The 23,125-nt window shown below is 37.7% G+C and overlaps 1 protein-coding gene across 1 annotated transcript; it reads left to right on the top strand.

Annotated features, from left to right (window-relative positions):
* The first annotated feature begins 609 nt into the window (after positions 1-609).
* Positions 610-21,954, top strand: ZNF683 (zinc finger protein 683). The gene is made up of 7 exons (XM_088140973.1): positions 610-635; positions 8,655-8,853; positions 10,403-10,522; positions 11,500-11,752; positions 13,210-14,156; positions 18,487-18,615; positions 20,290-21,954. Exons 1-7 carry the CDS (start codon positions 610-612, stop codon positions 20,563-20,565), a joined length of 1,950 nt encoding a protein of 649 aa, XP_087997099.1. The 3' UTR covers positions 20,566-21,954.
* Positions 21,955-23,125: the final 1,171 nt, after the last annotated feature.

Raw genomic sequence — 23,125 nt, 5'->3', positions numbered from 1 at the left:
AGAAAGAAACCTGTGACAGAATTTTGCACTTCTATAAAGTCCACAAATGTGACAAAGCCCAGAGTTGTCCATAAAAAGATATCCTCAAGCAGAGGACAGGTATTAGAATTTTATTTTTATAGGAATGGAAGTTGCTGTCTCATATTGTTGATACCATTGGTTATTTTTCACATTGGTTCTCGGCATTTGTTTTCAGAATATATCACAGCTTGGGTCAAATTCTTAAGCTGAAGTCCTGAGAAGAAAGGGTGTGGAAAGTACCCTTAGGCATGTGCAGAATGTATTTTGATCACTGAGTCATCAGAGGCAACTGTTATCTCCTTTGTGGTGCTTGGAGAATTTGTTTTTGTGTCACAAAGTTAAACTTTTTCCTCCCCACTATGAACCCTGGCACCTCTTTTTTCAGAAATTAAGCACCCACAAAAAGTATTTTCACTCTCATTCTCTTCCTCCTCCTTGTGGTATGGGCTGCTTTAACTTTCCTCCCCACCTAAAGTGATAACCAAAGAATAAAGGACACATCCTGTGAATTCAGACTGAATCATAAATACTATGCATAAAAGACATCAAGGTGGATTCCCTTTTATTCTCCCAAAACTCACTTTACAGATGATGGAACAGCAACCCAAACTAAGGTAGGTTTTCTTTGGTCAGCCAGCTCTATGGAAGCCAAAACTCTTTTTTGTATTTTTGCTGGAATATTTGGCAACGTTCTGTTGCTCTTTCTATGCATCTATATACACCCATACACCCTACTAATACGCCCAGTGAATTTCTCCTTGTCATGGCCATATGTTGCCATTTCTTTGGGGTGAAATTTGAAAAGACCAGCATGAATTATTACAAGTGTTTTTAGATCCATAATCTCTTTTGTAGGGTTTTTTTTAAGTAAAAAGAATTTGTGAATTATAAATTTCTATAAGGAACTCTGCAGTAAAAATATATTATCTAGAACAAGAGTATATTATAGTATATTTATTGTATTACATTTTATTACCATAATATTATCCCAAGCTACCCAGAGATTATGGTCAGTTTATGGTTCACGCAATGCCACAAAACTGGGTTGTGAAAACTTTCAGCAAAAACAATTATTGTCAAAATCAACAGGTAAAGCTTTTCAGCCACATGGAGATAACCAATATTCCTGGCTAATGTTACAAGGTTAGGCATTGTAAAACTTCAAATAACTTGTTACAACATAGCTAATTCTTGACACCTTTGAGTTAAATTGGTATTACCAACATAACTGAGACTCTTTTCACCCAGATATCTGAATCTATAATAATAACTAATTTAAAATTTGCTAGTTTTATATTTCTTTGCTTTTACATTTTTGTTTCTTTTTTATATTACCATACTATTTTAACATATTGTTAACTGTCATGGAACAGCTCTAATAAAAATGGCAGAATAAATATTAAAAATATAAATATATGTTTAAAATATATTTTAAAATATAAAAATTTATATTTTAAAAGATGACATAGCAAAATTAAACCAGAAAATTAAAGGAATTAAGTTGAAAGCTGAAATGAAATGTTGATAGAATTATAAAAATGTTTTAATTGCCTCATAATTAGGAGTTTTGGTGGATATGAGCAAAATATCCAAGTAACCATTGTTTGTTTAAAAGGAAAATTGCCATAAGGTACAAATTACAAAAATGGTTAGCATAAATGCTGCCCTGAATAAAATGAAAACAATGACATATATATTGATTTTGCAGGAATAGATTTTAGCAGTTATTGCTAATAACACAATACTAATGTATTATGGACAAAATCAGGTTTAGAATGCTTACATCATTGACTTCTATGTATTGCTTTTCTGATTCGATTGCCATATTTGCCATAATAAGCCTCAGTGAAAGCAGATAATATTTGTAACTTTTTATATATAGATGGGAAAAGAGGCTAAAAGCACAATCACATTACTGTTTACATCCTCAGAAAAGTAAGTCCTGCTGAATTTGTTGGAGTGTACTGTGTAGTAAATAGATATACAATGTCAAGAGCTTGCCTAGTCTATAACTATTGTAATTAGAACTTAGTTCATACTGCTCTACCCAATGCAGTAGCCCTCCTTTTTACTCCTTCCTATTCATTCATTCATTCATTCAATTTATGTGACCACCCACTTGCCAAGCAACTCTTTCTGCGATATCCATTACATCCTTTATATCTGTAAAGGCTTCTGTCTTCTAATTATTTCGTCCTCCAAAGGCCAATAAAGAAATTAACAATGGCTTCTTCTAACATCCCCTCTCAAACCCAGAATGTTCTGCTACTGGAAAAATCAGAGATGGGCTAAACTACCTTCCTTTTACAGCCTTTCCTCACTTTCACCTAATAATGACATAAATATGCCTTGGCAACAATATTTTATTGTTTTTCTGCTATGTTCACATGACTTTGCCCTCATTTCATTCCCCAGCCCATGAATAAGAGAGGCTTACGTCAGCTTTAGCTGTACTAGGGTTAAAGTAGTATTTTTTCCTTTATTTCAACATGGTCCAAAAGGAGCTTCAACTTGTATAAAATTTGTTAGGCTTTGTCACCCATTATTATGGAGGGAAGACAGGTTTGTGCAGTGAGTGGGAACAGAAGCAATAGAGGCAGGATAATGATTGGCAATGAGTACAGGTAGTCCTCACTTACCAACTGCCTCATTCAGTGGCCATTTGAAGTTACAACGATGCTGAAAAAATAACTTTAGGACCATTTACTACCTTGGCAGCATCCCTCAGGCATGTGATCACAATTACAGTCAATACGCGTTATCCTGTGCCTGACCCATCTCTTGTAAGGGATTACAAGACAGTAAGCTGCGCGAGGGGAGGGGAAGAAAACCAAGCAATTTCTGTAGACAATCTCTCCTGTGCCTGACCCATTTTGTTCCCCAGCTCTCGCAGAATGGAGAGATTGGAAAGGAAGGGATTACAAGAGAGTAAGCAGGCACACAATGGGGAATACACCGGGCTGTTTGCCTAGCACACTGCTGACTGCTGGCACCAGCACATTGCTTTTGATGTGTATTCCCTGTTGTGTGCCTGCTTACTCACTTGTAATCCCTTCCTCCCCAATTTCTCTGTTCTGTAAGGGGAGGGGAGAAAAACAACAGGTCAGGACAGGACAATGCATACTGACTGTGATGGCAATCATGTGACTGAGAGACACTGCGAAGGTCATAAATGGTCATAACTTAGCTGTAAAGTTATTGTTTTCAGCACCATCTTAACTTCAAATGGCCACTGAATGAGGTAGTTAGTAAGTGAGGACCACCTGTATAGTTTTCTGCTGACTCAAGAATGGTGGATTGCTCTTCAACTTAGCAGTGGAGAAAGATCTTTAGAATTGTACCAAATGAAGAGAAAATCTTAAACAATGATCAGGCAAGAATGGAAGAAAGGTTGAAGCATTACAGCTTCAAGAAGACATCATTTGCCAAAAAGAATTTGTGTTACAGAGTCCTCTTACACAGTTATGGCAGCAAAGCAGAAGGTTTGTGAAAACTTGTGCAAGACATTTTTTATCAGCATGGATCAAGGATTCATTCACTGATGAAGGGAAATGTGGGAAAAGGATATGTAAAAGATCCCATTACAGAATGTTAGTGGAAGGTGCTTAAAGGTAGAACAAGCCTAAGAGTGGTAACTTGATATAAGCCCTACTATTGAGTTAAATAGGGTATACTCTTCATGTTTATTTTTATGATGGTGGCTAAGCATGCTTATATTCTAACATGATGTGCAACTTTCTTTAGGTCCTTTCAAAATAGCAACTAGTTTCCAATGAGATGTGATGAGGAAAAGCTGTGATTAAATTTAGTTCCTTCCTTCTCCCTCTCTCCCTTAAGATGTGATTGACTAGTTTGTGGTTCAGGGTATTGAACAACTGCAGCCAATGATTTGGCTTAGTTTGTGGTGTAAGCTGAACCAATTATGTTTTAGTGAAGGAATCCTGGTTTTGTATGATGTGTGAGCCCATTGACTATTTCTCTAATAAAAAATATTCCCGCTTCCCAGATGCTGTCAGCTGCCGTGAGAAGAGTAATACATATGTTTTGAAAAATGGTGAAATGTCTGTGCTTATACCTGAAATGTAGACGTCTTTATAGCATTTTTAAAGTTATTATAAAGTAGGCATGCAACAAGCTAGAAGCAGCATGTAGTTTTATCAAGTGATATGGTTAAGGAATACTCTGAATCCTGCACTGCTGCTGTGTAACTCCTTGGGCAATGTGATTTGCCAATGTGTTTTGAAATTATTTTTGGATCTGTTAAAACTAGTTGTATTTCTTCTTAAGGTTCAATCTTCCAAAATAAGAAAACTAGCTATCATTACCCTATTTTTAGGGGTAGGGAAATTGTCCCAGCCCACACATTTCATTTATCTTGCTATACTTGCTAAAAAAACTCAATCAAATGACTCTGGGAAGTTTACAAAAAAGTAAAAGCAAAGCAAAAACCCAGCAAAAAGAATTACTGCCACATAAAATGAATTATACAAATACATAGATACATAAATGTAAAGATGTGTGCCTGCAATAAATCAAGTGGTGCTGAAAGCTTAATAAGGTTTTAAGCATTTTTTGAAATAAGAGAAGGAAAAGTACCATTTGGTGCACTGGGAAACATGTCCCATAGTACAGAAGTTGTAATTCAGGGACTGGTCCCTCATCTAAGAGAAGAGGAATCCTTAGCAGAATTTCTTAAGTTGACTGGACTAGATGGGCGGCATTGATTTTGGCAAGACATTGCCCAATATACATGGAGGAGAATCAGAAGGATGACTACTTCAACTAATCAGATGAATCCATTCTTTTCATTCAAAGCAAGAAAACTAACCTGTTCTAAAAAAAAAATAGCAAATGTTATTTGTTTTGTGATTTTTTTTCAGTGTGATTAAATGGACAGTAAACAGTAGAAAAATTGCAGTGAGAAGAGACTATTTTCTTTTCATCCATATGTTTTCTCCATCTTGTCCTGACAAGCCTAAATCATCCTTAGATATAACTGCATTAAAACAGTATTTTCCCTCTTAGGTATTCTGAAACCATCCAAGAACAGCCTCAGGGCATGTAAAATCGTTAGTCTTTGTCACCCATTACCTTAGAGGGAAGTCAGGATACTGAACTTCTTTTCTTTTTGGTAGAGACATTTCGCTACTTGTCCAAGCAGCTTCTTCAGTGAAGAAGAAGCTGTTTGGACAAGTAGCGAAACGTCTACCAAAAAGAAAAGAAGTCCAGTTGCCATGACTCAACCTCCAGACAATTCCACCTGGATGACTGAGAATCTTCATAAACAAAATCAGGATACTAAGCAACTAGGCAGCTGCAATAGGGCAGGAGAGGAATTGGCAATAGAGACAACCAATTTCATGCCAGTACAGTAGTTTTCTGCTGAATAAAGGATGAATGGAAGGCATGTCAACTCAGTAGTGGGGAAAGGGCTTCAGAGTCTTGAGCAGGTTCTCACCATGAGGAAGGGCAGCGGGTGAGAAATTTTAATGGAGAAAACCAAGAGAATATAGGGTTAACATACCTTCCTTGGTAATGAGCATCTTTGGCAAACTCAGGGGCTGCGTTTATAAAAACCAAAAACAAAGAAAACTAACGAATGAACTATTTTGAAGGAGAATGGTAAAACGCAAAGAAAAAAGGACAAGCTGGCTGCACTTTTAATAAGTAGCGATGTGCAAGGGGAGATTTTATGTGTGGAGGGAGCTGGATGGGGGAAGACAGGGCAAGGGGAGAAGGCATCTATCATATAGTCATCAAGCTGGTACTTGAAAGAAAAAAGGCTATAAATTTATACCAATTTATCCAAAAGAAAGTTCCCCAGAACTCATTGGGCTTATTTCTGAGTTATTAAGCATAAAACTGTGCAGAGAGGTGAAAACACTCTGGGTTCAAATACTGCCCATCTTAGTCTGCAAAAACTATGTAGGTAGTTGTAAAAAGGTATAGATAGCATATGTAAAGGACTTTGCTTGCAATGCATTAAGTATCAGTATTTTTATTCTAGGAAAATCTGACATACATCAAACCGCTTAGTAGTGACTTTCTCTATTAAAATTTTCCTCAAAGATGTGCTCAATATTTTGTAAGCTGTTGTTCTCTTTCCCCCCACGTAGCATTCACACACGTGCATGCACTCGCACACATACAATATACATAACCACTTACTGGAACTGTGGTGTATTTATTTAGCTGTTCTCATGGTTTCTGCTGAATTTCTAATCTTGTAGCTTCATTTTACCCATTGATGAAAGCGCCAGAGGTGTTAACTTCCACATAGTCAAAAGAAAACTAACTTTGCTGACACCATTAATGTGGAGGGAAGGAAATTACAGTGCATAACCTTTTGGGTATAAACTCAGCTTTATGGATACCAAATTTACCAGCTGTTTAGCAGCTCCCACATCAAAGGTACTATTCCTTCATGGGTGGTTTTACTGGTTTAATCTCCCTCTTTTGGGGGCATTACACATAGATGAATGATTTCTAGGTAATTCTGTGTCAATAGTGAAACATAATGATTGGACTTATTGAACTAAGATAAGGAAGATTTAGGTTCAAATCTCTGCTTAGCCATGAAGCTCATTTAGTGACCTTGTATTATTATCTGTTTGCCTATCTTACCTTGTAAAGTTGTTGTTATCATAAAATAAGGAGCTTTAGAACAGCCTTCTCAACTGAAGTGGGTTGGGATGGCAAATCCTGAAAATTCTCATGCAGTAGGAATTATGAGAGTTGCAGTCCCAATACACCTCAGGTTGGAAAAGACTATTCTGGGCACTGCTAGTAGTTCGAGCTTCTTTTGGATGAACTGAAGTGTGTAGGAGTTCAAACATAGTACCTGTCTGAAACACTTCAGATCAAGCATTACACAGTAGCAGTTCCTTAAAGCAGCTGTACAGTTCCAAGAAAAGACACAGTTGCTTTTATGAGTCTGGCTTTTATGAGTAAAAGCTTGTACACTCTTGGGGGACCTGTGAAATTAAATATGAATATTCTGACTTGAACAAGTGAATCAAATAAAACCATCAGTATGCTCCATTTGGGTCATGGTCTCTGCCTACTGTAATTCCTTCCACTACCATATTTCATAATCCTTTGGATTTCTAGGACAAGGGTCTTCCAAACCCTCCACTGGAACCTGCTCAATTAGGTGAAACACAATAAAATCTTGTCTTATACACATCTGCCTAATCCTCTGTAATCTTTCATCACATAATAACCATGCAAAATGTGTTTGCCAGAACACATTGTCAGAATCTTGTTGGTGAAAGAGCCCAGGGAAGACACTTCTCTTCATTCCAGGGAGAATCCCATGAATAGAGGTAAAATGCAGAGGCATTGCAGTATTTCAGAGAATGCAATAGCAAGTAAGAATACAATTTAAATAACAGAATATAACAATGCATGTGCTCCAATTATAAATGAGAATGCAATTAACTGAGTGGATAACATGCTTTTTATAAGAACAGTGTCTAGCTATTATAGCCTTCATAATATGTTGAACTCCAACTTCAGTAATTCCCAGCCAGAAAGCCATACTGAGCATTCTCTATACAGTATCCACGAGATGCCAGATTAGGAGGGCTGAAATATCAGCTCAGCTGGTAACTCAATGACTGCATTCAGATAATGTGTTAACTGAACCATAGTTTATCATTTAGGACAATTTTCTTGGTCTCATAGCAGAAGGAATTATAAATTACCCACATAGACCAGTTGCACAGCATGCTGGGCTAAAATATTTTTGGTTACTTTGTGATTCAGTGTGTTGCACAGCCAGAGAATGGCTTTGAGCGTATTATAGTCTTAATGTTTCAGGTTGGAAGATTTAGAAGACGAGTCTTCTTAGAAGTTTTTATCAGAATGAATGAGACACAGCTAAATACTGCTAACTAATGTGGCTATAGATTATTATTATTATTATTATTATTATTATTATTATTATTAAGTTTATTAAACTTTATATTATATTTAAAAAGTATATTTAATTAACATTATTAAATATGTATAATGTAATAAATTAAACAATAATTTAAGATTATTATTATTATTAAAATAATAATCTTAAAGTCCAAACTCAGTGGCAGAAATACTATCAAGGCAATTAATACCTGGGCAATTTCAGTGAGTAGATATACAGCTGGAATAGTGGACTGGACTCAAGCTGAACTAAAAGCCCTGCATAGGAAGATCAGAAAAATAAGGACAATGAATCATGCCCTTCATCCATGCGGTGACACTGACAAACTCTACCAAGGAGTATAGGTGGGCGTGGAATGTTACAAGTACACCAGACAGTTGAAGAAGAATTCAAACAGACAAGCACCTGCCACATAATACCACAGACTTAACAATTGTTGATAAGAAAGACAAAAAAGTCTGGCTAGTGGACATTGCAATACCTGGAGACAGCAGAAGAGAAGAGAAAGAACTGGAGAAAATTGAGTAATTGTTTGATTTGTTATGATATGTTATTTTTCCAATAACTTTTACATAACTAATAATTTGAACCACCAATATTGGTGAACAAAACGTAAACTAGACACATTATGAAAGGGCTGTCATAGAGCCCCCTTATTCCAAGGATTCAAATATGTGTTCTTCCACTCTTCCCACACATCTTGCTCCAGATTCTGCTCTCCATATGGTAGCTGGACCGAGAGAAGAAGGATGAAAGAGGCAGTCAGTATCCCCTGGAGGGAGATTGCTTTTCAGGAGCAATGCACCTACACTGTGAAGGACCAGCTTTATGAGCCACACTCCATCCATCCCCCAGCTCAAGTTTCTTTGCCACTCAATCTGGACTTCAAGCATGACAGCAACAGTAAGGTACTACCAGTATTCTCTCTTCCAAGGGACCATTTAGTTCATTGGTCCCATTGGTTCAGCTCTGCACAATTGCACATTCTCTTCCTCCTTCAACTGCTATTGAGACATTTTTTTCCCACCTAGCCAACTCCCAGATCACACACCACCACCTTCCTAATCTGTACCACTGCTAGCTTTCATCATCTTTGTTTCTTTATATCAAATTATAGACCACTTTCCATTAAAAGTAATCTGAAAATAGATGTTTCCCCATCCTGCTCACAGCTCTGAATGGCTACAGGTTCAGCAGAGATCCACAGTGTTGACAGGAGAATCATGGAAATCCCTAGTAAATTAACCAGTTCTCCTTGAATATCTAGATTCCTCTTTGTATGCATATACTTTTTTTTTCACTGACACCACCTTAGCGTGCATCAATAAAGGAGGACTCCTAGTAGCATAGTGATGGCAAGCATCTGAGATATTTAAGAAGAAGCAGGTGCATTAGTTTTTTTCCCACTAAAGTATGTGAGAAGGAAGCAGGTATAGTATCTAAAAAAATATTCCAGGCCTGGTTTCACATATTCTAGCAGCATGTCAAACAGATGTTATACTAGGGGTGGGGAGACCCAGCCAAAGAAGTTCATTGAGTGGCTTGGACATTAAATAAATAAATAAATAAATAAATAAATAAATAAATAAATAAATAAATAAATCTTACTTCTCCAGATATTCTTTAGGCCAAGAATACTTGTTTATTCCTTCATTCCCAAAATCAATATGTAGTTTATACATTTTTACAACTGGATTCTTCATAAAAGAAACCAAACCACAAATATTTTCTAGAATGATTATTGCTGAAACAATCTAGCAGGTGCCAGTCAATCGGAATTCTCCATAGCCAGCTTTTCCTCACTTCAGAATTATAGAAGCAGATTTTCATAACTCCCATTAGAAGAGGAAGGAATGTCTGCAAGGAATCCAGTAAGGATGCAGAGGTCCAGCCAACATAGATTTTCTGGGTGTCCCTGATTCTTTTATATGTACATGAGCTCAAATTTCATTTCAGAAAAACCATGAGTGTATTTAATACCCATACATGCGTGCACGTGCATACACGCACAGAGAAAAAACTCATTTAAGTTGGTCTTGACTGCTGTGACTTCATGTACACATCCATATAGTTTACTTCCAATATGGAAACAGACTTGCCATTGCTTTCTTCCTAAACATTTTCCATTCCTCAGTTTAGCCTGCATCCCTGGATTTCCTGGTGGTGATTTATTTATTTAATCAGATTCAACTTTGCTTAGCTTTTGGAAATCAGCCGACATCATGTAAAATCAGCTAAGTGCTGCCACCTAGCTGGAGGTGAATGGGGAGACAGACAGACAGACAGACAGAGGCAGAGAGGCAGGTCTGACTGTATCTATTTGTATTGGCATTATTGCTCCAAAAAGCTGCAGTCAGAATATGCTATCTTGGAGCACTTTCTGCATTCCCAAATATGTACAAGGAAGATGAAACAGGGGCTTTAACCGCACTGACCAATTCATGTTCTTTTTTTCAGATAAAGGCTGTGATCAGCAAAGTGTACATTCCTGAAGGTACATGCTTTGGTCCACTGACTGGGAAGATCTACATCAGAGAGAATATTCCAAATCATATGGACTCGAAACACTTTTGGAGGGTAAGTATTGATAATTGGAAAATGGTTCTCCTTCAAGCCAAGTAAAATAACTACAGGGTTTAACAAACAATGCTCTGGCAAAAAACTAGTTAGCCTGAATCAAATTATTCTTGTACAGCAAACTGTTGTACCATGTGAATAGTCTGAATTGAAAAGTTATGATACTTTCTTCAAACAACGGTCTGGCTGGGGCCAGCAATTCATTATGTCATGCAAATTTGAGCCTCATAAGTGGCCAGGATCCATAATAATCTTGGCCCAGGCTCTGAAAAACTGGCTTTCAAGCATAGCATTCAACAAACAGTACTTGCAACCAGTATTGCATTATGTCAGGTTCCAATTTAGTCTCAATTAGCCAGTTGGACCCTGATCCAATCTACCTTCTCCTCCTATCTGAACTGACTCCAACAGTCATTCATGCTCACTGATTATGTGAGAACTTCAATGTTTGTAATTGGATGAGAGGGGGTTCCACCCTTTTGTTTTTTTCACAGATTCAGAGTTTTTATTTTTGTATTTTGTCAAATGTATTTTTTTCATGTAATGCAGTAGGAAATCGCTCCACCAATGTTTAACAGTTTCTTCACATTTTGATAGCACTATCTTAGGAGACTCTGGGAGCCATACAGAAGTGGTTTAGGGACCATAGCCTTGCAGATCTCAAATATAAAATATAGCAACATCAGTTCTTCAAAGGTAGATCACTACTTGCAAGGAGTTTTGGAAGGAGATGGAAAAATATTAAGTTGTGTGAATCACACTTGTAAGAAAGCATTACACTTCACATGCAGATTTACCAATTTATTGCTACTGTTTGTTAGACTTTCTCTGTAAATTATTTTGTATGGAACTGAGTTCCATTACCATGCAGTTTGCAAGGCCTCTTCCTCTCTGTGACTACAGAAAAAAGAATCCATTTGAAGAAAGGTTTCCCAACAGGTCACTCATTCTCTGTCTTCTTTCTCTGTTTTGCTCAGGTTTATTCTGCAGAAGGAAAACTTCACCATGTTGTTGATGTGAGTGACCCTTTTTTCAGTAACTGGATGTGCTATGTGAATCCAGCTCCCAGCTATCATGCTCAAAACCTGATGGCCTGCCAGCACAACCTGGACATCTTTTTCTATACTATAACTCCCATCTTAGCAGGAACAGAACTTTTGGTTTGGCCTACCCATGGGGTATCCAGGCACTTACAGTACTTGCTTTCAATGGAGCTTACAAATGAACCAGGTGAGGGTGTTACAACACTGTACAGATCTGCTCTTGCCAATATCTTGAAGAACAAGGATTCAGGCAAAAACTGCCTTGTTCCCTACCTATCAGATTGTAAGGCAGTCCATCTGCTCCACTCACATTTTAGTCAGACTGAGAGAGAAGACCTTTCTTACAGATGGAGTCAAATATTCTGCTATACAAGATGGATGGGGTGGGAAACTTATGGGCTTCCTGAGACTACAACTCTCAGCAGCCCATTAATATGGCCAATGATGTGGAAAGCAAGAGATATAGTTCAGCAACATGAATAGCCATAGGGTTCTCAGCCCTGCCCTATGATAATATCTATGCCACAACCTGTAAATTTATTACAGTTCCTAGAGTTATCTGGGAAGAAACCCATATAAGTTTATAATACTGGTATCTTAATTATAGTGTCTACCAGCCATGTTGATATTTTCTTGCTTCCAAATCACCTTTGGTTGGGTGATTTCCATTGAACAAGGGATATTCCTTAATGCTTACTGTGATAGTTGCTTTTTCTCTCAAATTCAGCCCTGTTCTTTTCCCTCTGAGTTCTGAACTTATGCTTATTTTGCAGCTACAGATTTGGAACTCTGCAAGACTAAAAGCAGAGGCTATTTTAAAGATGCCTGTGGGGGGGACTTCCTGCATTCCAAATGTTGTTGGACTCCAATTCCCATTAGCTTCAGCCAACATGGTTAGTGGTGATGGAAATTGTAGTAGGTAACATCTGGTAACCATTCATTTTAAAAGAATAGGCTACCAAATATGTGTTCAATTCTCAATATTAAATCTTCTTCCTGTATTAGGTTAATCAAAGGTAATAGGAATACTTAAAAATTGAATATCGCTAGTACGGTATGCTCCATTTATAGTTAAATATTTTCTATTTTTTTTTCTGAAATGCTAATGTGTACTATATGTTTTATATTTTAATGGGTAGTTTGGGATGAAAATATTGCTTGAATTCTTTGCTTTCTTCACAGTTACTGTTTTTGTTTTGTGCCTGTGGTACATTCCAGTATACTATTCTGTGTAGATCACATCCATTCTACTAATGACTATAGTCATAGCCGTGTATGTCTGCCTTCTTTTTAATATAAAATGCACCCCAGCAGTAAAAGCAGTTGGACAAAGAGGAGAAAATAAAAAGAAATGAGCAAATTAAGAGAATAAATAAGTATTTCTTGTAATACACTATAGTTGTTTTGTCTAGGAGAAATAGGCACCAAAGCTAGCTTATTCTGTGATTTGCTATTTACTAAAAAGAAAATGAAGGAGTATCTGTCTTTTTCTCCTTCTTGTTCTCTTTCTTTTAAGACTTTTTTTAGTCCAGATGACTATGGAAGATGCTTTTCAACTTCCCAAGGAGAGATAGAGATAGAGAACTGCCTGTCAGTCAAAGTGAGAACTAATAGTAAAAAGTAGCTGTGGTTCTTCCTTTACAGAATATCTAAACTTGAGAAATCTTCCAACAGAACCTTCATTTGAGGTGGTCTCTCATTCACTGCAGAATAACTCCAAAGATAACAAAAAATGTACAGTTACCACAATGAAAGACAAAAGTGAAGATGAAGATAATGTTGAACAAGATGTGCCATCAAGGAAGATAGCAGAACACAAAAACATACAGCCTATGACAGAGGTCTTCCATACAGCTGAAAAACAGCCTGTGAAGCTTAAGAGTTCCTGCATAGAATCCAGGTTTGGATTTGCAGAAGAGAAGCTTGGTCTCCCAAGAGAGATAAACATGGGAAGAGAAAACCAACATCACCCTGGATTTCATCCATGCAACTCAATTACTTTACCACAGATGGAACTTCAGCACTATTTTTGCAACAATTATTCATCCTGCTCAGAATGTCATTACATGGACAAAATGCCCAATGCCTATTGTCATATCTGCAGCACCACTGCTGCCCATTACCCCAAATCTGTAATGGTTTCTCATGATCTCTGCTTCTCATCAGGTCTATCACTAACCAACCCTAGAGAAATTAAACCCCAAAGTTTGTCTTCCCAGGATATCGTGGAGAAACAACCTCCATATCCCAGGATACATCAGAATGTCTATCTTCCCATCTTGACTCAAGGAAAATCTAATGCTAAGAAATCTCCAAATCTGTCCTCCTTCTATGCTGGGACATTTTCACTTCTGGGCTGTAATTATGGTAATCCAACCCTTTTGTATGACTCCAGAAGTCAACAGTTCAAAACTACTTCTCCAACTTTCTACCAGCATGAGCCTGTGAACCTCAGTACTCCAAAAAACTATTCATCGATGTCCAAGGAAAGCAACAAGTCCAAGCCGAACCCTCTGAATAGGAAGAATGGCAAAATTAAGTATGAGTGCAATGTCTGTGCTAAAACCTTCGGGCAGCTTTCCAATCTAAAGGTATATCAAAAAACATTAATATTTAAATGTGAACAAATTCAGGAACCCGTATTATCCCTCCCCATTAGGAACAATATAACCTTAATCTTTCCCAAACCCCAGATCAGTCTATTAATGATGGGGTGGAACAATTATGAGCAATTACACACTGCAGCCTAAGTTATTTGTCTCCCATGATGCTCTTGGCTGTTTCTTAACCCAACTTCAGAAATTCCAGTCCAGATTACAGTAAGTTGGCAATGGGGCTGGGTTGAAGCTCAGTTCAGAATACAAGACTTGATTGGTTGTTCCCCTCCTTTTTGCCCTTCCCATCCCTGCAGGGAATGTAAGGCTTGCTGGCTAGTTCCTGTGTGGACTGATCTACCAGTGCTTGCCCTTTCCTTTTGGGGACCATTCCCTCCTAACTAGTCTCCATGTCTTTCTTTTGCTTTCCTAGATGTGTGCACACACATACCATTCCCACATATCCTTTATCACTAATACAGGCCCTTTTCTTCATACTGGTAATGGGTCAAGCAGAAAGTATGGATTGACCTATGACACCCATACAATTATAGATAACAAGGTGTGTCGTTTGTGCTATGGTGAATAATAGATACTCCGCCCAAGAACTATGATAATGTAGGTTTCTGTTCTTCTCTATTGTGTCAACAGGGCCTTCCTTTGTGACACTGAAGTTGAGAGAAGTAGTTGTTTGAGTGATTTAAGTGTGTATTCCTGGACAATGGGAATCTAACATGAGCAAGGATTAATGATACAGGCTTTGTAACTTTAACAGAAGGGTTTATTTACAGGAAACACATGAGGTAGGCAGAAAAGCTTAGCAACTAGCTAGCTGCAGCCTACCAGAAGGAGAGTCAAGAACTGAGTACTTGGGTTCCTACCTAGGGAACAAAGGCAGGAAGGAAAAGACCCTGAGATTAGCAATCTCATAAACAGAGCAGGTAAAGTAAGAGAGGAACAGGGAACTTTCTTTCTATACTCCACTGCCCCTTTTGGTGGTAAGTTGTGAGGTGCTAAGTTACAGCACATCTGGTCACATCTTCAATAGTAACAGTTATACTTTCTTTTGGAATCAGGTATGTCAGAGGGCATAAAAGCCTGGATATAGGCCTCCAATGATTATGGTTGAGATGTGTAGAGGAGCTCCTTCATGATTGCACAAATATAGAGGGATCAGTTTGTCACCATGCCAAGATACATTGTGTGGGGACACATCAATAGAACCTATGTTAATGAAAGCCACCCATTTTGATGGGGATAGTTGATCAAAAAGTGTACTGAAAAAGGAAGGCAATATCAATCTCAATCCCCTTCCAAATGGAAAAAAACCAATAGTAAATTTAACAGATGATGAAAAAAAATAGCACGATCTATGCTCCAATTTTTGGTATGTCTAAGCTCTTTGATTATAGTATTCCAACAGAAGCAGCAGTTGTCTACTGAATGTAGGGTTTCAGTTTCTCTCGGAAAAGTAAACTACTGCACAGAAGTAAGTTTGGTGGCCATCCATTTCTGTAAGAAAAAGAAGGGATTGTGCTTGCAGGCATCTGTGTGAAAGAAGGACATGCTGAACTGGCATGTTCTCTTGTATAATTCCAGAGTCAAGGAATGAAGATCAGATATTGTTTCCCCCACTGTGTTCCACTGCAGTTTGCATATTTTGTTGTAAAGAATTCAGTGCCTGTGTTTACTTAAACAGGTCAGTTAGAAATGCAGCAGCTATACTCAAACAACATGCTAATCTTGATTAATTTGAAGTGTAATTAAATTTTTATGGCTTAGTGAATATTGTGTGAATCCCAGACATTAGGTTAGTTTATAGATCACTGTATTGTGCAAATCCAGAAGATGGCTTATTTCAGTAACTACGTTAAAAGTGTTGCATGAAGAGAGCCACTGGAAGCTTTACATAATTGAAGTTGCCCCCCTATCCACACTGTTCTTCTCCAGATTTCATTCCTTAGACGGAAGTCAACATGTGAGAAGAACCCTTGGCACTGGCCAGTAGCATCATCATGCTCCTTCCCTCCACTAGCCAATTTAGTATTCCTGGGCCCACAATTTTGAAAGCAAGAGGCTACCAATAAACAAAAAAGATTTGTTCCAAGTTGAAGGGATCAAGTTTAATGGAGGAGTGTATTTTTCTCAAAAAGGGCAAAAATCCCCCTCCTAATGAAGAAAGGAAAGAAAAGAAAGTGCATGTGTACTGCCCTTGTATTCTTACAGGAGCTGCCAATGGAAGCATAACTTCAAGCTCTTACTCTATGCCATGTCTATGAGCACTGGCTGACCATCCTGAGGGAGCTATTACAGCAGTTTTTGCTACTCTTTCCTGTTACTAGGTGTGAAACAGACCTTGTATATTGCCACCATTGTGTAGGCATGCAAGCGGCCCTGCCCTGTGAGTCATTGGCTATTAGATTCTCAGTCACTCTTTCCATTTTTACTCCAATAAGAAGCAGGGATTTCTTCTTCCAACCAATATGCTTTGTGGTCATGATACACTTCAGAATATACTTTTAATCATACCCAGCCATCATGGCTGTTGGAAATCATAGGACTTAAAATCAGACACACACAGGGAACACCACACTGGGAAAGTCTGTTCTATTCAGTTCCTGCTGATTAGTGGGCGAAGGTAATCTTGACTACTAGGAGAAGATTTAACACTAAATCTAAACCAGATTGGATTTGAAATGACAGATCAGCAGGAAAGAGTAAGGCTATAGGCTAGACCAGGTTTTTCAAACTGTGCTCCATGGAACTCCAGATTAAGGGCAAAAAGAAAAACTTGAATTGAATGCAGCTTATTTTCTATTCCTAGAATACTGCCTTTTGATCAGGAGATCTGGGATTGAAAAAAAAAAACAAAAACAGGTTCTGTGGCTTGAAAAAGTTTGCAAGCCTCTGGCCTAGAGTATGTAATTGGGGGGGGGGAAGAAACTCACAAGAAAGAAGTGGCAAACCAATTATTTATTTTACCGAAAAATTACATGTAAATGTCCAAGAAGCCACCCAGAATCACATTTGACTCTAAGACTTTTGCGTTTCATCTGTTAGCATTGTAGTAATTTATACCTTGATAGGCCAAGAGTATGTTTGGGTTACAGCTTAAGTTTAAACCTAAAAACAATTCAGCTACTTCAGGAATTGTTTCCAATATGTCAGGCCAATAACTACAGATTGATGAGACTATACATGAAAACCTAGGAAACATTCTCAGCATTTGAAAGTTTTGGCTTGCATGGGTGGAAATATATGGCAGAGTAGCCTATATTGCCCTTTTCATGGATAGAATGAGAGAAGAGCTTATAAAGCATAAGATATTTAAATATTTTCAGCATAAATATATAATTTATTAAATATATAAATCCAGATTCAATACTATAGAAATACACCGTTTAATCAAACTACAGTATTAACAGTCAAAACTTTCCAGGATGAAAGTCTTTTCAGTGTTACTTGAGAAAGTGATTGTCAGAAGATGAAATATTTTCCTTCTAAAGAAAATCCAGAATTCTTCAGAAAAAAAATAGCAACTTTTGACTAAGAAAAACAAGCCAGGATTCCTGGTGCACATGATGCAATAAACAAACAGCAGATGGAGCATCCAGGTTTGTTGGCCTTGCTGTTCATTCACTGGTAGATCAAAATTTTGAAGAATTCTGATTTTCCATTCCAGTTGATCATCGCTGATGACCATCTATATTTGTCTTACATTATTTGAATTTGCAGTTCTTTAAATCATCCACTGAATATTTATGTTTTACAATTATTTGTTTGTTGCCTCTTCTTGCACTTCTAGGTGGTTTACAATAAATACAATAGAAGTAATGAAACATCCAAGTAATGTTCATAAAAATAATCAGCAGAACCATTATCTTGACTATTGCTATATTTTCCTATATTTTCAATCTGATGGGCCTCAAAGAAATAAAAGACTGCAAATATTTCCGTTCTCTTTTCAGTCTCCATCCCATCTCACACCTATCACAATTACAATCCTGGTTTCTATTGACTGGTAGCGGCAATTGCTTTAATCTCTGTGCTGCCCATATCCTCCTTTTCCAAAATCTAACTTTTGCCTCTGCCCTCTTTTACTCTACCAGATCCAAAAAAGCCTAAAATTATGACAGACTTTAATAATATATTAAACCAGGGATGGGCTTTTTCTACCACAGCAATTGTATGATGAGAAAATCTTTCACTTTGGGATCTTCCCATTCATATAGAGTTGTGAAAGCATTCCGAGGGTCAGGATTTGGCAGCCTTACTGTATTACCATCCCTTTGTAAGTAATCCCTTTTTACTGCCCTCTCCTTTACAGGTCCATCTGAGAGTGCATAGTGGTGAGAGACCTTTTCAGTGTCTGATCTGTAAAAAACGTTTCACCCAGTTGGCTCATCTGCAAAAACATCATCTGGTGCACACAGGCGAGAAGCCACATGAATGCCTGGTACGTGTCCCTTTCCTCATTAAAAACCCAGGGGAAAGGGGAAAGGAACCCTAGAGATCAATGGAAGGCAGCAACATCTCACATAATTTTGTCACTGGCCATGCTGGCTGGATCTGAAATCCAAAATACTTCAAAAAGCTGATGTAGCACCCCTTTCCCTTTGCTTTCTCTCAGGCTGGGGGTGCCTTTCCCTAGTTCTTTAGGAATTGGGCTGACCTGGGGGAGTCTGCAGGATTCTTCCCCTCTTTAGTTCTGGTCAGTTTTCCAACTAATGCACAGTGACCATATTTTCATGGAAAAAATAAAGGACAAACCTGAAAAGGGGGGAAATCTAAAAGAGGTTCATAAAGATAAAAAAAAAATGTTTATCTTTATAACTTTGCTTCACAAAGGAAAATTCAAGAGCAAAACCAAAAAAACCATATTCTAATAAAGATACCTAAAATCAAACAGTATATGTAAATTTATTTTAAAAAGACAACTGAATTTCCACATTTTTCACATGAATGTGAAAGACTGCATTAAGCAGTACCATTTGTACAGTAAAAGTTAAATGACCAAAATAAAGAACAAAAGTGAGTTTTTGAAAAATAAATAAATCCAAAAGACAGCTTTCTGAAATGAAGGACTGTCTTTTATAAAGGATGTATGGTCACTGTAAACTAATGTGGCACCATGAATGCTTCCACCCAAAGATCCAACAGTGGGGAGGTATTTACTCCCCTCTGGCATCCCTTTCCAGGGAAAATACTTGAAGGGGGGAAAATGGTGACACTGCAGATGATTCCTTCCAATGTTAATACTGAAGAGTTTTCTTAATTCTGAGCCGGGGAAAACTCTCCCTTCAAAAGCACCCTCTCTCCATATTCAGTACTGTAATGCACCTTCATCTAACAGGTCTTCTTGCTCACACAGAGGGGTCCATTCCTCTGCCCATTTTCTTTCCAGGGCTAATTACTCTTATTTTCTTACAAGCAAACAATTCCTCTGCTCCCATCTCACTGAAAAGACCATCCCTTCTCCTCACCCTCTCCTTTCCAGCTCAGTCTCTTCCTTCTCCTCAAGTTCCTCTTTCTTTTCTGCTTTTTCTCCTTCTTCTCCATTCAGTTTTCCCACCAAAACCTCTCTCTTCCCCGCTGTTGCTACCTGGGCTGAGCATTCTGATTGGTGGAAGGCCACCGGCCAATCAGAGCAGAGAAATTCTAACCGGCTTCTCATAGGGGATTTGATGGCTTTTAGGTCCCTCCTGTTGGACAGATTCCTACCTGCAGGATTTTATTCAGGGGCTGATCCCCCAAGCCACCTTTCTGGATCTCATTAGAGAAGAAATTCCTAACAGAAGTCAACCATTTCACTGATGTGTTGATCTTTTGAAGAAACAAGCAAGAAACAAACTGAGGGTTATTATGAGCCAAGACGTGTCTTTTAGAACAGTATTTCTCAACCTTGGCAACTTTAAGACTTCAACTCCCAGAATTCCCCAGCTGGCATGGGTGGACTTCAATTCCCAGAATTCCCCAGCCAGCATTCTGGGAGTTGAAGTCCACACATCTTAAAGCTGCCAAGATTGAGAAACACGGTTCTAGAAAGCAAGCACAGAGTAGTCTCTGTGGCCCACAGTGTTCTACAACGTGCCAGCAGGGCTAACCAACATTGATCTTGCCTCCCTGCCAGGTCTGCCGTAAATGTTTCAGCAGCAACAGCAAACTCAAAACCCACCTATGGCAACACTTGGGGGGAGAACCCTGCAGGTGTTTGCTCTGCCCCAGCCGTTTCACCCAGCAGGTCCATCTCAGACTGCATCAGTGTCTCCATGAACCTGAACCAATGCCCTGCCCATATCAGAAGCTACATTCACCCGGGCAGCCTGTAAGCATACTGCCAGAACCTGCCCAAAGGCCCTGTCGACTGGCTGCTCTCCTGCTCAGCTCTAGGGCTTCAGCAACATGACTGACTCCTTTAATTTCAGCCTCAAAGCTGATCAACTGGAAGAGGGAAAACTGGGTTTGGTTGGGGCTGCTCAGGTAGTAGAAACTATCCTTCTGGAGGAAACAGTACCCTTAAGCCAAGATGATTTCCTCTGCTTGCTTAGCCTCCATACAAAATTGGTGCTCTTGTCAATGAATAGTAGTAGGAGAGAGTTCTTGCCAATGCAATCAGATTAACATTTGTGGAGCTGCTGCTCTTTAAATCTTCAGTGAGTAATTCGGAGCAAAGGCACTTGCTATAAGTCTTACCATTTTCTGAGGTAGGGCAAATGGTTATAAAAGATGGTTCTTCTTTCTGTGTCACCAGCCTTATTTTCTTTCTGGGGACAGATGAAAACATGCTTTATATCTGCTCAGGATTTTCAAAAGTTTGGTGAAGTTTTAAGCTTGCATTTTTAACACAAGTGATTAGCTCTCCTATGTCCTGCTTTAAGTTTTATGCTTATTTCTTTCGGTCTCATACTGTATTATTTGGTCACTTATACACTGTGACATGTAAGTATTACTGAATTTTCTTTTATTTGATATACTATTCCTGACAGTACATTTTGTTCTAGTTCAATTCAAAGAATAGAGATTCTGGGTGTAACATTATGTTTTATTTTTCATAAATGAGTAGGAGGAGACATTGTAAAGAAGAAACAAAATCGGAAGAAGCCTAGCCTGACTCCATTCCTCCCTTCTCTTGACTTAAGGAATTTCTTAAGCCAACGAAAACAACAAGATTTGGAATCAGAATTGATTCTCTTCAGGTTGAAATTAGTGGTAGATATGATAAATTAATAATCCATTTAAAATACTGTATCAGAATAAAAAAAAAGCTATAGGCAGGCATCTGGAACTGATTCAGAAACTTCAAAATACAGAACTAAACAAGTTAAGTTAAGCTAAAAGCTAAATTAGAATTAGCTGAAACAACATAAAGGTCAGAAGCATACCTGAGGACTTTGATGAAGATTTAGAAAGAGAAATAGAAACATTACTTAAGACTTACCTTGATCTGGATGTGGGTGAAATTTTGGAAATTCAGGAAATTTACAGAATAAATTCTTGGGCAACATGAAAGAGAAAACTGCCAAGTGGCATACTTGTAAAATTCACTTACTTTAAGACAAAAGAGACAATACTTGGATTAAGGAGTGATACTCCTTTAAAACTACTGACAACTGTTCTTCAATACAAAATTAGGTACAGGTGGACTATTAGTATCATCAGTGGAGTACATAAAACGTTCCAGACATCTTTATGGATGATGATAAAGTTTTTGTGTATCCATCAATGATGCTAACAGAATTCTTGAGTTCCTAACTTTAACAGAATAGGGGAATTAAGACCAAAGCCAGACAAAATATCAAAAACTGGACCAAGTAGCTAGTATTTCTTTATAAGAATTATTAGCGTGGATCAAATCAAAATATTCTCAACTAATATTAATAGACTGAGCAGTCCCTTTAAAAGGAAAGAAATCCTTTTCTGATCCATAAAAAATTGAAAAATATCTGAATAAAACTTTATTTATAAAATGTACAGATCAAGAAAAGGAAGTTCTTAATCTATAACTGAAGATGAGACTAAGGAACTAATAAAAAACCCTAAAATTGAATAAAGCTCCAGGATCTGATGTTTTAAGACTTTTCATGTAATTTTGGTTAAACCATTAACTCAGGTAATGAATGAGATTTAGGGACTTTCATCTCGTACCTGTTCTTTATTGAACATAGATTACACCTTTTCATGGCAACACTTACAAAGGGAATAAATAGTTTTCTACTGAATTGATACATCCTGATTAGGCTGGATTCGAACCAAAGAGATACATGTATTGTATCTGTTTATGGCCCAGCCACCTCTTTGAAGGGAATAGTACTTCCAGGTGGTCTGGATTGATACAAATAGAAACAAACTGTTTATAAAAGATCTTGCAATAATAAGCAGAGTATTGAAATGTTGGGATAAATATAGGGAAAGAATCTGTCCAGATTTATCTCCTCTTGCTTCATTATTAAATATTTATTTTCATGAAGAAGAAAGCACACAGAAATTCACTCAGGGGAGAGATAATAGTTCATATAGATTGCAGGAACTGATTATTAATAAGACAAAAATAAAGTCTCTTGAGACTTTTACCTCGCAATGGCCTAGCCTGCCTGCCAGGTTTCCACATTTTCAAATATGTAATATAGTATTAAAAGAACTGTAGAAGTAAAGGAGGATACTTAGACACTTGACTGAATTTGAAAACCTTATAACACAAAACTCAGAGAATGTATTTATAAATTCTGGTGAAATATAACTCAAAAACTGAACAAGGTAAAAATTGTATGATTGGATGCAGAATTTAGACATAGTAATAGATATACAACATTTCGATGGAGGAAGAGCATTAAATGTATATTATTGAACATCATATTTAAAGAACACTGGTATGTTTTATTATTGATATATTATCCCAGTCTTGATTGCTAAAATGGGCGGTTTGTTTTCTAAAAATTGCTGGAAATGTAATTATTAGGACAAATCAT

Source organism: Python bivittatus, unplaced genomic scaffold (assembly GCF_059951505.1).
Source record: "Python bivittatus isolate LINGU-HERP-01145 unplaced genomic scaffold, Pbiv_v1 ctg000250_np1212, whole genome shotgun sequence".
NCBI lineage: Eukaryota > Metazoa > Chordata > Lepidosauria > Squamata > Pythonidae > Python > Python bivittatus.
Note: the sequence above shows the minus strand (reverse complement) of the source record. Positions and strands in the feature narration are given on the sequence as shown.

Excerpts from the sequence above, each read along its gene's own strand:
- ZNF683 (XM_088140973.1), top strand. The coding sequence starts at position 610 with ATGATGGAACAGCAACCCAAACTAAG. Across the intron at positions 10,523-11,499 it reads ACTCGAAACACTTTTGGAGG|GTTTATTCTGCAGAAGGAAA; the intron begins GTAAGTATTGAT and ends TGTTTTGCTCAG. Across the intron at positions 11,753-13,209 it reads GGAGCTTACAAATGAACCAG|AATATCTAAACTTGAGAAAT; the intron begins GTGAGGGTGTTA and ends CTTCCTTTACAG.